This window comes from Leopardus geoffroyi, chromosome D4 (assembly GCF_018350155.1).
Source record: "Leopardus geoffroyi isolate Oge1 chromosome D4, O.geoffroyi_Oge1_pat1.0, whole genome shotgun sequence".
Lineage (NCBI taxonomy): Eukaryota > Metazoa > Chordata > Mammalia > Carnivora > Felidae > Leopardus > Leopardus geoffroyi.
In genome coordinates, this window is record NC_059342.1 from 61,530,495 (window position 1) to 61,545,583 (window position 15,089).

The following is a 15,089-nucleotide window of genomic DNA, read 5'->3' on the forward strand; positions in this document are numbered from 1 at the left end:
TCTGAATCTGCTCTGAGTTCCGAAGGGAGAGAGGCTCTTCGGGGGTGTGTCGGAGCTCAGGATCTGAAGTCTAAGTCTGAGATCTGAGACCAGGATTTGAGGACTTTCAGGGCCTGGAATTTGAGAGGTGGGCTAGGTTGGGGTTAGACACTGACAGCGGGAGGAGAAGACTGAGTCATATATCAAAGGCACGGAGGAAGGACTTGGGGGGCGGGCTGTTGAAAGTTGAAGCTTGGATTTGGGAAATGGAAGTTGAAGCCTGCCTGACGACCGCGGATCTGGGCGACTGTGTTGAGGATTGGTGGTGCAGGGCCATGAAGGGGGGATCGGGGTGGGGTTGGGGTCAGTGCTAGATCTTAGGTGCTGAGAGAAGGCTACAAGAGAAGAGTGTTAGAGCTGCCACAGCCTTTTTCCGAAAGCGACTCACACCCAGACACACCCCTCGTGCAACCCTCGCCCTCCGGGGCTGGACGCTAAGCCAGGGCAGGGCTCGCTAGACCCTGCCGCTACCCGGCCTCCTCCAAGCAGGGAGCGGCTCGAGCTGGGGCAGGGGTCTGGCAGCACGGCCCCCGGGGAGTCTGGGGGCGTGGTCAGAGGCCGGCGCCCGCGGCTGCGGATTGGCTGTCCAGCGAGCCCGTGGGCGGGGCTCCGGGATTGGTCCCGCTTGGCCGCTCGCAGACAGCCGGGAGGCGGGGCCGGCGGGAGCCCGCCAGCCAATGGACGCGCAGCCCCGGAGCAGTTACAAAGGGCCGGAGCGAGGCCGCCGCGGCGGCGGGAGGTGGGGCGAGGCAGGGCTTGCTCAGGCGAGGCGGCGGCCGGGCCGGACCGGGCCACAGGCGGTGGCGGCGGGACCATGGAGGCGGCGGCCGCTGCTCCGCGTCCCCGGCTGCTCCTCCTCGTGCTGGCGGCGGCGGCGACGCTGGCCCCGGGGGCGACGGGTGAGCGGCGGCGCGGCAGGGCTGGCGGGCGGCTGCGGGGCGCGCGGGCCGGGCCCGGCCTCTGGCTCGCTACCTCTCTTTCTCAAACATGGCGCGGGGCCGGGGGCGCAGGTGGCGGCGCCGGGCCGGGGCCCGGCTGGCCTGGCCTGGCGGCCGCCACGCGAATCACGGGCGGGGAGCGCGGGCGAGGCGGGGCGGGGCGGGGGCGTGTGTCTGGGCGCGGGTGGACGTGCCGGGCAGCGGGCGGCCGCCCCTGCTCCCAGCTTCCCGGGGGAGGTGGCGTCGGGCGGAGCGGTCCGAGGGCCGGACTGCCTTGCGGGGAGCCAGGGGGCGCGGGCCGAGGGCCGGAGGTGGTGTGCGGCCGGCCGGGCCTGGAGGAGCCCGGGTGCCTTGTGGCGTTGTCTGGGCACCCCACCCCGAGCGGGAGGGTCGCACGAGGTTCTCGGGGCCCGGGGCGGGGTTGGGGTCGCCGGAGGTTTCCCGGGCGGGGTATGAACTCTGAGCCTGCCGAGCGGTGGGAGGGGGCGACGTGTGGGGGAGACCCCCGGGTCATGGGGGTGCCCTGGTTTTGGGCACCGGCCCGACCCCGCCGAGAGGGGCTGTTTCCCCAGCCGGGGTTGGCTCTTGGAAGGGGGAGCCGCGAAGCTTTGTGTGAGAAGAAGGAGGCACGAAGATGTGCGGAATGTTTCTTCTTTGGTGCGTCTGGGAAGTGTTGAAGTGAATCCAGTAGCCAGAAGGCTACAGATTGTTTTCGTAGTAGAAACTTGAACGTTTGCTCACTCTGCGGGGTTTGGAATGTTTGAATGGGAATGACTCCGAATTGATCAAACGCTTTTATTTCCTCGAAGGAACATCGCTAGTGATGTTCCTTTTCTTGAGTGACAGTAGTTTGAATCAGTAATCTCTGTGTACTTTGGTTTTCAAGGGAGAATGTTTGTTTGCTCCTTTTTTTTTTCCAAAATATGAAGTCAGGATGGGATATGTGGTAATAACCTACTTCCGTGGAAGGAACAGTGAAAAACTTTGTTAACATCCAGACTAAAATACTTGAAACTAAAATATAGAATCCTTAGTGTTAGAAACTAAATTACATTGAAAGTACATTTCTGTTTCTAAAATTGAATACCAAATGTTTTAAAAAACAAACAACTCAAGAATGAGAGTGCCAATTATGAGTAATAGCTACTGTCTGTTAAAAGCTTACCATGATGTAGATGCATAAAGTACATTATCCAATTCTCACAATGAAACCCTCAGGCCTTGTGGCATTTGCCCCATGTTATAGGTGAGAACACTGAGTTTCAAACAGGTTAGGTTAAGTACTTAGTTACTAAGAGCTGGAGTTAGGATTTCCACCCAGAGTTCAGTCTTTCCAGAACCTATATGCCTTAATATATACACCTGTCTGACGTAGCCCATATTTCTTTTCAGTCCTCTAATGAGCACTTGGTCTTTATGATTACCTTTTTGGTTTTGTCTTCACACTATGAAAATCCGGTTGGCTTTTTTCTGATGCCTACCTAGTCCATTCCTGGAATCCCTTCATACTGGGCCTACATTAGAGGAAATGCTGGTTTTCTGACAATGGCCTAAGGAGTGGGGGCAAGGTAAATATGTGGACAGGTAGGAGAATCCATAGTCAGGTATCAAGCAAAAGTAACATTTCTACAGCACTAATAATTCGAATAGCATACTTCACTCTTTCCACCTAGCCTACCCAGCACACTAAGTGTTCATGTATTCACTTGACAATATTGGACTTAATTAGGATCCAGAACAGTGCTCAGTCCATGCTGGGGAGAAGCTTCCAGACTACACTGGTGTGCATACAGCACAAAATTGATCCTGGTGCCGTTAGTCTGTAGTCTAGACTCCCTCAACTGGTCTGCCCACGCTTGTTTATGTTGATCTTTTATCGATTCTGAAGCAGCTCAAATGCACTTTTAAATTTATAATTTAGCTTCCTTTTTAAGACCTTGCAGTTATTCCTTATTGTCTGGGTATCTATTACTTTTGTATTTCTCTGCCCAGCTTCTCCTCTCTTTAACAGATTTCTCTAGGGAAATTGGTTCCCTGTCCCTAGTACACAGATTAGTACCATACCAATATGTCCACATATATATCCCGTGTGAGAGTCTGGTTTCCTTTCTGCCATCGTGTAAGTTTTTTCTTTGAAAACATGCCTAAAACCCCCAACTCTTTTTTTGTTGTTGTTGTTAAGTTTATTGATTTATTTTGAGTGAGTGAGAGAGAGAGAGAGAGCGTGTGAGAGCATGAGCCAGCCGGGGAGAGGCAGAGAGGGAGGGAGAGAATCCCAAGCAGGCTCTGTGCTGTCAGTGCATAGCATGATGAGGGGCTTGATCCCGAGAACTGTGAAATCTGTGAGATTATGATCTGAACGTAAATCAACAGTCAGATGCTTAACCAACTGAGCCACCCAAGCACTCCTCCATAAATGCTTCTCTAATGTCTCTTCTTTTCTTTGTGTGCAGCCATCAGTTTAGCCCTGCCTGTTATCCCTTGACTCTAAGTTGCTTTCTAGTTTCTCTCCTCTAGGCTTTTCTATAGGCTATTGCCAAGCTAATCGTCCTCAGCCATCCTCACAAAGGGTTTACAAGATTTTCCATTTGTATTCAGCAGTTAGAGCAATACTTGAGGCTTATGATTGAAGCCATCTCTGAGTATTCAACCAAAGATTCTCAACTCGTTACTACTGTAAACCCTCAATTCCGGTGATTTCTGTTTTCCCACTGACTCTTGACTTTTTAGCCTTTTAACTACATACTTAACTTTACCCCTTTTGGGAACGTGAGGAGAGAAGTTCTCAGTCCTGTCTTCATGTACTGATTTAGTTCCTGAACTCTTTATTTCCTTGAACTGTATAGTACTTACAGTTTGTGTTGTTTATTTCTACCATTCCTGTGCCGTTCTTTAACTATACTTTTGAATGTGTTGTAGGTACCCAGAGGGCAAGGGTTATGCCTTTTCCTTTATGCTTTTGGAACCTAGCACTGTGTTTTATATTCTGTTCCACTTAAATGCTTGTTAATTAAGTGAATTCCACTTGACTGAGCCTTCCTTTAGTATTTATACTGTTTTATGTAAGTACAGCTTATGCAATATTAATTGGCATTTCTGTGTATATAATATGGAAATTGCATAATGTGATGAAAGAAGCAGTTGGTTATTAGATTTGCTTGTTAGTCTCAACCTCACCCCTAGTTATACAGAAACTCTGGATCATACCTACTTTTCCTAATTCATGAGATTTTGAATACCAGATGAGAAAGTTGTATTGGAGTTTGAGGTTGCTATTTTGTGTTGATATTACTGGATTGATGTTCAGCCACCAATTTCCACTGGGCCACGTGTGTTTTGACTGATCAGACATCCTTTCTGATTGGTTGGCACCATTGTGGAGCCAGTTGTTAAATATTTTTAATATTACCCCTGCAGAGAGGCATCAAGTAGTCAAAGAGGGAAATGATTAATGTAGGCTGAAGTAATGGGGGGAGGCTTTCTGGACACTTTAGGACTTGAACTGACTTTGAAAGGTAGCTTAAATTCAAATGGGCAGAGAGGGAGATTTGATGAGTAGTAAGCTGTGTCCCCCACTGTCCTGGGGCCTACACCAGGGCAGGAATCAAAGCTTTTATTGACTGGCAAGTTCCTTTTTAGAGTTCAGTTCTTTATTCTATACTGCAGGGTTTGGATGTATTACCACGGTTTCTTTCCCCCAATTCTGAAAACTCTGTAATATGTGAATGGAAACAAAATAGAAAGGTAATCTAAGTGGGATAAATAGGGGAAAATAATATTATGGACTGCCCACCAGGGGTAAGCATTCTAATGCTGAAAGTTGTAAGTCCCTTTGGTTTATAAGGGGAAAAAATGACATCAGAGATTAGGTGAATTTCTTAGGGTCAGGCAGAACTAAGATAGGAATTTAGATGATCTCATTCCAAATCTTCTGCTATTTTTTTTTTTTTTAATTTTTAACGTTTATTTATTTTTGAGACAGAGAGAGACAGAGCATGAACAGGGGAGGGGCAGAGAGAGAGGGAGACACAGAATGTGAAACGGGCTCCAGGCTCTGAGCTGTCAGCACAGAGCCCGACGCTGGGCTCGAACCCACGGACCGTGAGATCATGACCTGAGCTGAAGTCGGACGCCCAACCGACTGAGCCACCCAGGCGCCCCACAAATCTTCTGCTCTTTAAAATATGAAGGGCTTTGAGGAGGGGAGGGCAGGGTTAATGGAGTGACTTACCTAAGTGAAGTTAGTTATCTTGAATTTTACAGAATTTATGAAAAGTGACTTCTGATGGAGTGGGGGAGGGGCTAAAAAGTCCTCAAGAGAAGGTCAATATCCTTTTTATATTGCTGATAAAAAGACCTGGTGTAGAGCTTATTGATTGAGAAGAGTAGGCTTTAGTAGTTTAAAAGATGGTAAAGCTGTTTGGGGTTTAATTGAAGTGGATGTAATTGAGAGGCCTTGCAGTGCATGGTCTAGGTTTAGAGTTTTAGATGATCTACTTTGTTGAAATTAAATAGGGAACTGACATGATCAAAATAATTGAGAGGGAGGTAAATCTTGTTCCTCTGAGGAGGGCTGCTTATGTGGAGAAGACCTTTGCTGAAAGGTTCTTCTAGGCCTAGTTGAAACAGTTATCTGAACTCAACACCATTCTGGTAGTACCTTTGTAGTTCATCAGATATTTTCATGTCTAATGACATGGGTTTTAAAAATGCCATTTTTTTTATGGATGGCCCTTTTGATGTGAGAACATGTTTCTTCAAACCACAGAGCCTCCTGCGCATGTTGACAAACTGCCTGCCTTTTGCTGTTCTTTCTTGGTTGTGGCTTACATAATGCAAGTTCTCTGAACAGATGGACTGTGGTTTATTATCATGTGATTGGGTCACATCTTTGCTTCCTGCTTCTGGAATTGAGGGCAGATGCTGGCATGTATCTCAGGGATTTTCATGCATTGTCCCATAGAACTGGCTTGAGAAAACTTTTGGAATCTTAAAAATTATGGTCTGTCTTGACCCGGCCTAACTCTAATACTTAGGGTAATTAATGTCTTTCTTAACTGAATTTCTTCATTATCAAATCCAACTGTTATGCATAAACATTAAGATTTGTTGCTACTTTGAATGAGATCCAGTTTTAGCTCTACAGTTTTGGCCCAGGTGATGCAGGTAGGCTTCTTATGGTTACCCTTTTTTTATATGAACTTAATGATTGGTTGACTTATAGGCTATTTGCTTTAGACAGACACTTTCTCCAACACTAGTGAGAGAGAGGAGTAAGTCTGGGTCCAGTTTCTGTGGGTCCAGTTTCATAGATCACATCTGGCTTTTTGGAAAGCTACTCCCTGTTTGGCAATCTAAGAGAATACACATTATAAAGAATGATTTCTAACTTAAAAAAAAATTATGACTTGCAGGAGATGGGTGCACACAGGTTACTTTGACATTTCTTGAAGATTCAGCGGTCCATGTACCATTTATCAATCTGAAAAGAATATATGATAAGAATGTGCCAGGCATTCTGTCTGCCTTGTCTCATTTAATTCTCAGAACCAACGCTGATGGTAGTTGTATAATAGTACAAAAGTTTCTTACTTATGTACCAGTTAATTTCCAGAAGATTTTTTTTTAAGTCCATTTGTTACTAGGTCCGGGTGACCAATGCTCAAGAGTTAACTGTAGATTTTGATGACGTTGTTTTGTTTTGTTTTGTTTTGTTTTTAATGTTTATTTTGAGAGAGAGAACATGTATACAAGTGGGGCAGAGAGAGAGGGAGAGAGAATCCCAAGCATGCTTCAGCACAGAACCCAACACGGGGCTCGATCTCATGAACCATGAGATCATGACCTGAGCCAAAATCAAGCATCAGACACTTAACTGACTGGGCCATCCAGGTGCCCTGATGACATTGGTTCAAACCCAGGATTCTTTTCAGCTATCTTACATGTTATTCAAAGATGTCAATATTCTTTCATCTTTTAGTCATAGATATATTTATAAAAAAAGATACTGCTTCAGATAGAATAGAGATCTGTAGGCTAGTAACAGTCCAACCACTGAGGTTCGAATGATTGTGCATTACCACTAACTCCAGTAGGCAGAGTTAACAGGATTTTGCTCAGACTGGAACTTAGTTTGTATCTGTGAAAGTTTGTAAAAGGAGGAGCTTCTGTGTTTCCATTTTACAGACCAGGAAACTGAGGTCATGATGTTAATAAGTGGTGGGACCTGCACTTGAACATTTTCAGAGGGTGTACTCTTTCCTGCACATCATGTTGCTTTTGTATACAGTAAATATCTTGTTTCGGTCACTTCATCAGGAAGGGTTTTTTTTTTTCTTCTTTTTTTTCAACCATGAGAATTTGCTTCAGCTTGTCTTAATTATAGTGTGCCTCTTTGCAACTGCAAGTTACTCAGATGCTTGCAGTCTTTGACTTATATTTTTAGGTAATTTTAATCTCTCTGATGAGTCTAATGATAGTTGATCACACACTATTTGTATTGATTTATATATTTTCATAGCACACTCTTTGCTTCTTAAAGTAACATAACCACAGACTTGAAAATAGCTGAAAATTTGAATTAGAGAAAAGAAAAAAGCTATCACTGTCCATCATTAACACTTTGACTCATCCATTCCCCATGGGTTTTTTTTAGTATAATAAAGTCATTAAAAAAATCATTCTATCTCTTTCAGTAGTTTATCAAAGCTAATAAAAGTGTTTTTAAGTTGCAAAGAGCTTCAGCTTGTAGTGACCAACACAGTGGGAAGTAGAGAAAGAGGCTGACTTCCTTTAAGAAATATGATACCTGGGGGGTGCCTGGGTGGCTCAGTCAGTTGAGCATCAGACTTTGGCTCAGGTCATGATCTCACGGTTCGTGGGTTCGAGCCCTGCATCGGGCTCTGTGCTGATAGCTCAGAGCCTGGAGCCTGCTTCAAATTCTGTGTCTCCCTCTCTCTGTCCCTCCCTCGCTTGCACTCTGTGTCTGTCCGTCTCTCCCTCTCAAAAATAAATAAACATTAAAAAAAAAATAAAATAGAGAAATATGATACTTGGGAAATACGATAAATACAGATTCAGTAATAGCAGCCATAGGCACTGCTTTATAGAAGTGGTAGGACTTGATCCCCTGCCTTGTGGGATGGACAGAGTTTAGATTGGGGCAGAGAGAAAGCTCTCCTAGGTAGGGGAGGATGATGCATATGAAGAAGGAGCATGCTAAGTTCCAAGAATTTTAAAGGGAGGAGTGGAGGTTCATGATTTAGAGGATGGGTTCAAGGAATTATGGGCCTTAAAAATCAGGTGAGTGGTTTTAATCTGACGTGTTTTTATGACATTTCAAAGAAATCGGAGGAGCTGGTAGTAGGGCCTTTGCAGGGCTGTCTCTTTGCCTCTGCTCTTCCCCACATATCCGCACAGCCTCCTCCCTTACTTCTTCTACATCTTTGCTCAAATGTCACCTTTTTCTCAATGAGACTTACCCTGACCACCCTTTTTTTAAATTGCCATTATCTTACTCTGCTTTTTCTTTTTTTGTAACATTTACTACCTTCTGAGATCCTGTACTTACTTAACCGTATTTACTTATTTACTCTGTCTGTTGTTTCCCTCTTCCTACTAGAATATAAGTTTATGAAAATGGATATTTCTGTTTTGTTCCCACTGTATCACAAGGGCATAGAAAGTGTCTGGTGCATCATAGGCACGCAGTAAATATTTGTTGAACGGCAGTAGATCTTAGTTGTAGGAAGTCGGAGTACAAAAATTAAGGATTCCATGAAATAAAAAAAGAATGACTCCAGGACTTTTACATCTGGATAATGCTTTTAACTAGTAAGGAATTAGGTGAGAGAAAGATTGACAGGGAAATGAAACCTGATTTGAACATGTTGAGTTTGAGGTGAGGGTCGCATAACCAAGTGGAGTTTTTCAGTAGGCAGCAAAGATGTAAGATTGGAATGTGGTTGGAAATGGGAGAGAATCTTAGGCAAAGAAACAATTATCAGCATTTGCCTTCTACCTCATTCTCTCTCTCTCTCCTTTTTTTTTTTCTTTTGATTCTGGTGCCCTAAAAAGCCACCTTAAGTGAAGTATTTATTTTGACTCTGAACTCCTAGCTTAGATGTGGAGCCTTGCTCAGTTCACTGAGATATTCTTCCCTCCTGGATTACAGGTCCATGCTTTGTTCTCTCCACCCCCTCCAACACCAAAGAAATATGTATTCAGAATTATTTGTGATCTTCTGATTGTACTGACATTAGCGTTCAAGCTCTCTTTCACCTCTTGAGAATCTGCTCTGGTTCTTGGATGAGGTACAAGAGAGGCCAAAATATAGCATTCATACTTTTTAGCATTCATACCTTTGAGAGGAGCACTATTTTGTAACTTCCTTATTGTATGGGAAAAATCTATTCAGTGATTGGCTTGTGTCCTCTGACTGTTTTCCAGGAAAGGATTTAGGAAACTTGAAATAAAAACATATGCAGTAAGATCAGAACTAATGACCAGAAAGATAAGAACCAATAAATAAAAGGGGAAAAGAAAGAACAATTCTCCATAACTTTTAGCTGGGGAAAGCTTTTGTAGTTGAACACAATACGTAGCTCTGAGTTTTCTAGCAGTGAGAGCAATCAGGGAACCTGATAGTTTGCATCTCATTGCCTGTTATTGAGCATTTATGGGAGGCTGCCTCCTTCCTTAATAATAAGGAGCCCCAGACACAAAGTTGCAATGCAGGGAGAATCTCTAAGTAGTAAAGGCTTCCTGGACCTCAGCCCTGATTCTCGTTCGCAGGCTTCTTCTTCAACATGTATTGAGGGTTGTGCTACCATTTTTCTTCTCCATGCAAAGGCTGGGATCCAAGTATGGACACACTAGTCTTACGCTAATGCCAGTGGAACAGCTGATGTAGGGCTGCAGCATTTAAATCAAGCTTAGCTAAAAGCTAGAGGATAATGAATAGAGAAAGCAACATGAAACTGTTCAGGCTGGCTTACAAAGACATTTTCCTCATGTCCTTATCTTTTGGCCTGTCTCCATTTGGCAGACATCATCTGAGTACTGCCACCAGAAGTGAATAGAGCCAGGCATTTATCTTTCTTCAAACAGGGCCAAAACAGCAGGGTCCAGAGAGTGTCTTTGCTTGGGTTTCCCATCTGAAGAGCTGCCTCCTTTCTGGGTGATGGATGTTGGGATCGATGACTTCCTTTAGGAGAGACCACACATACTCAGAGAATGTGTCCTTACACAGGTAGGATGCATAGTAACCCCAATATTCATATAAAAGATACTCACATATGTTACCATGAAGGATATTCTTTGTTAGAAACATGCCAATTTCATTGGGAAAAACAAGTTTCTCCCTGCTCTCGAGCAGAATCTATCATAGAAGTCTTTGTATAAGGGGCACGAGAGAGAAATCAAGTGAAGAGTTTGGGTTTATCACTGTCCATGACTTGAGTAGATTCACTTTCCTTTCTTACTTCTCAGTCCTAGTGTTTCCTTGTTCTAATCAACAGGGCTGAACCTCCTTATTTTTGTCCATTTGCTTCAGGATAACCATTCCATCTAGATTTCCTAGGTGTGAACCTCACGTATTACATAATAGTGTGTATTTATAGTTCTAGGACACCTTGTGCGGGCATCCTGTTACATTTCTACAATATAAGATCTTTAAATATGCATTGAAATACAAATAGCTCCCATGGAAAAAAGCAAAAACAAACAGCTTTTTTTAACTAGAAGCGAGGGCTAATATTTGGGAGCAATGAACATGGAGGAGATAGGTAAGCCTGAAGAGGGATGTAGAGATAGAAAATTAGTAACTGACTTTTAATTTATATGAACACGCACAATATATGTATGATCTTTGTTGGTTTTTTTCTGGATGTATTTATTCCCAAATGGAACCATAATGTGCTCTAATTGAGTCTCTTTGTTTAGCACATGGCTGTTGATTTGAGTACTTTCTCCAATTGAAAAACTGACATTTTAATTTTGTTATTCAATGTGCAACAGATTTAAATAAAAACACCAAGATTGTGTATTGTAGATTTCCTTCAACAATAATTATATGTAATTATTTTACCAAAATAAACAAGTTAAAGTAGTTTTGGCTGTTTTATCGCATTTTACATTTGGAAAAAAATTACACACCCGGGACCAGAGTTTGTTCATGTTTCTCAGTGAGGAATGAAAATTTCTGTTTGCTAGTTCTAGCTAGTTCCACCAAAGCAGTACAAAATTGATGTTAGTAAAAGGTACTGAAAATGTGAAGGGGAAGTGCAACTGGAATTAGGTCAGAGTGGCTGCATGCTACTAAAAACAGTGGGTAGTTTTCATGAATGTGGTATCTCAAAATTTTAAGGAACCTATGAAGATTAAATGAGATTATAGCATATTTCCTGCCACATAGAAAACACAAAGTAAATGGCAGTTATTTTTAAGAAAATTTCATAGAAATATAGGATTTTTAGGCTATAAACAACCATAAGTATGGGGATCATGATTACATTTTGTCTCACTTTATTTTACAGGTGAGGAAACTGGGACTCCGTACATATATGGTATTTCAGGATAATTTTAGGAAAATAATTCAGCTAATAACTAAACAGGAATTTCACTTAAAACTTCACTTAGCATCCCCCACCCCTTTTTTTTAAATGTTTATTTTTGAGAGAAAAGAGTGAGCACGTGGGGGAGGGTCAGAGAGAGAGAATCCCAAGCAGGCTGTGCGCTGTCAGCACAGAACCCGATGCGGGGCTTGATCTAACAAACTGGGATTGTGACCTGAGCCAGAATCAAGAGTTGGACGCTTACCCAACTGAGCCACCTAGGCACCCCTAGCACCCTTTTTCTCACTCAAGTCTCCATTAGGGAGAATGGTTTTTTTTAATTGCCTAAATTTATGGAAGATCTCCTTAAATGCTCTGAAATTAGACCCTCAACAGATGGATAAATAATGATAAAATCAATATAGCAAAATAGTGACAATTACAGAATTTAGGTGTTCACAGTTTTTCTGAATGTTCTGAATGTTTCTGAATGTTTGAAAATCTTCATACTAAAAAGTTGGTGGGGATAATTGAAAAAAATCTATAGTATCTCCTCATCCCAGATAAGTTTCTAATACTGATCTTCCTAAACATAGACAAACCAACAGTACTTGCTATAGCCAAACGAAGTAAAAAAGCCAGGGCCCAGTGCCCTCTGGGATACACACAGTCGGCCCTTTTCTTGACATTCTTTAAGGATTGAGAACCACAGATCTGTCTTTTGTCCTTTACTTTTCTTTCTTTTCTCGCTCTCCTTTTTTTTTTTTGTAAATTATTTGAAATTCTCTAATCACCAACAAAGCAAGCCAATTAACACAATTATCACTGTAGATCACTTTCTTATGAACACATACTCTATTTTTTCTCTTTCCATTGTTTTGATTTTATTTTTCCCATGGTAAATTTTAACTTTTGTTCTCTTCCTTATTTATAATGCATTTAAACAAAATTTTTTTTTAACGTTTTTATTTATTTTTGAGACAGAGAGAGACAGAGCATGAACGGGTGAGCGTCAGAGAGAGGGAGACACAGAATCTGAAACAGGCTCCAGGTTCTGAGCTGTCAGCACAGAGCCCGACGCGGGGCTCGAACTCACGGACTGCGAGATCATGACCTGAGCCGAAGTCGGCTGCTTAACCGACTGAGCCACCCAGGCGCCCCTATAATGCATTTTTTAAAAATGTTTATTTTTGAGAGAGAGAGACAGCATGAGTGGGGGAGGGGCAGAGAGCGGGGGAGACACAGAATCCAAAGCAGGCTTCAGGTTCTGAACTCTCAACAGAGAGTTCAATGTGGGGCTTGAACCCACGAACTGTGAGATCATGACCTGAGCCAAAGTCAGATGCTTAACCAACCAAGCCACCCTGGGCACCCCTATTTATAATGCATTTATGAGCTTGAGTCTTTCTGCTCTCATGCAGTCTTTTTCCCCAAGATCACAATTGTTTCTTCCACTTTATTCTTTAAAAAACAAACAAAAGACAAGGTCACATAAATATTCTTCTAGCTAGAGACTTTCCACCATTTCTCATTGATCATATACGTTATGTCAGATCTAGCCTTCCCTTGCCTTATGATGGGAGAAGGGGAAGGAGGGAGGAGTTTCAATAAATTTGAATTTAGGAGTCAGGCAGAAACCTTAGGGGATACTTTTCAAGGAGCAACAGACTCAGAATTAGCTGTGCATTGCAAACAGATGGCATGCCCTAAGGAAATAGCTGGGGTGCTTGCATCTAATTTAGCATAGAGATCCTGGAACTGGGGGGAAAGTCTCATGGAACAAATGGGTGTAATCACCTGTGAACCATTCTAAACCATAGCTAGGGCATAGTAATTATTGACTTCTATATAGATGTCATAAATTCTGTACATGTGCTGCATAATTCTATACATCAAGTCCTGATAGACCCTTACCTTTTAATAACCAGCCTTCTACTAGAGGCCTTCTTCAGTAACCAAAATGCTAGCATTAATGCTAACAGCAATTTGAAACCCATATTCCTAGTGCTAAGCTTCTGGACATTTATATCGTGATGTCTGAAAACTGTATTTGGTTGGTTCTTCTGAAAGGAGCTCAGACAACGTTAGATACTCTCACATCCTCATGCCCCAAGAAAGGCCATGGATTTAGTGGTTAGAAATACTACAAAATATTATAAAAGTCACCTCATTTTGGCTGGTCTTTTCTGTCCTTATTTGGTTTAATTTAGCTGTATTCCTCTAGGAGACTGCAACCAGAATTGAACTGCTTGCTTTGATATTTTGTTTGACAAAGAAGATGAACATTTCAGACTAGGGAAGTCAAGAAATTAAAACTTGTGTACCTATATGTGTGGTTCACCAAGTCTTTGAGATTTCCAGCAGTGTTTGTCTCTGCCATCCCTCTTTTAGCTAAATTCAGTAAGTGTTTCTTTGTTCTGAAAAGGGATGGGAATGACATAAAGCTAAATACCAAGAGACTCAATTAAGTGTGGAAAGTGCGATTGCTTCCATGGAGCAGGAAATAGAAAGGGCTGGATGTTGGAGAGCTGCTATCTTTTTTGTGGGAGGAGGGGTAACAGTTTTGTAGAATTATTTGACACTGTAGACTCTGTACATACATAACTTTGATAAAAATAAAATCTAACTAAAAAAATAATCAATGGTCAGGACACCTGGGTGGCTCAGTGGGTTAAGCGTCCGACTTCAGCTCAGGTCATGATCTCATGGTTCGTGGGTTCAAGCCTCATGTTGGACTCTCTGCTGACAGCTCAGAGCTTGGAGCCTGCTTTAGATTCTGTCTCCCTCTCTCTTTGCCCCTCCCCCGCTTGCATTCTGTCTCTTTCAAAAATAAATAAACATTAAAAAAATTAGAAAAGAATATTTGAATAACACAATAATAAAGATTTAATGTATTCCAATTTTATAATCATGAACACTATTCTTTTAAAATACTTCTTCACTTTTCCAGGAAATTGGTGATAGGAAGGTCTACAAAGAATACCCAAATTAGAAATTCACAACAACTAAAAGAAAAAGTCAAAATAAATAATATATCCTCTTGGAAATATAAGATTATTCTTCTAAATAATCCCTGTAGTAAAGAAGAAATTATAGTTGTAATTACAAACCATTTAGAAATGACCGGCAACACAAGCCCTACATAACAAAACTAGTGGGGATTTTGCTAAAGCAGTACCCAAGAGAAAATTCGAAAGCAAGAAGATTTCAAGCTAGAGAAGGAATTAAGTACAAATCAACCTAACTGCATGCAAAGGAAATAAAGATTTAGAAAAAATTACAGTAGATTTGATCTATAAAACACCAAATTGATTCTTTTTAAACACAGTACTAAAATGGACAAATATTTGAAAATCTAAAAGAAGAAAAAGACATGAATAAGAAAAATGATATAGGAGAACAGTATCTTTTTGACAGACTTTAATGTATTTTAATGTAGTTTAACTTCTGTTGTTTTCTCTTAAAGGTTAGGGCTTTTTGAATCCTATTTGATTAATCTTTCTGGACTCAATGTCTTGAAAATATTTATGTTTTGTTCTAGAAGTCATCTTGCTTTACT

At 42.1% G+C, this 15,089-nt stretch overlaps 1 protein-coding gene across 4 annotated transcripts in view; it reads left to right on the forward strand.

Moving 5' to 3' along the window:
* Positions 1–720: 720 nt before the first annotated feature.
* TGFBR1 (transforming growth factor beta receptor 1) overlaps positions 721–15,089 on the forward strand; it is a 57,859-nt gene continuing 43,490 nt past the window's right edge. For 2 of the 4 annotated variants that reach the window (XM_045470424.1, XM_045470425.1), the window contains exon 1: positions 721–938. Coding sequence is in view for 2 of the 4 variants with exons in the window: in XM_045470427.1 (XP_045326383.1) it covers positions 854–938 (85 nt within the window). In the remaining 2 variants the exon portion in view is untranslated. The remainder of the gene's footprint in view (positions 939–15,089) is intronic. The other 2 variants (XM_045470427.1, XM_045470426.1) reach the window with 2 other exon arrangements.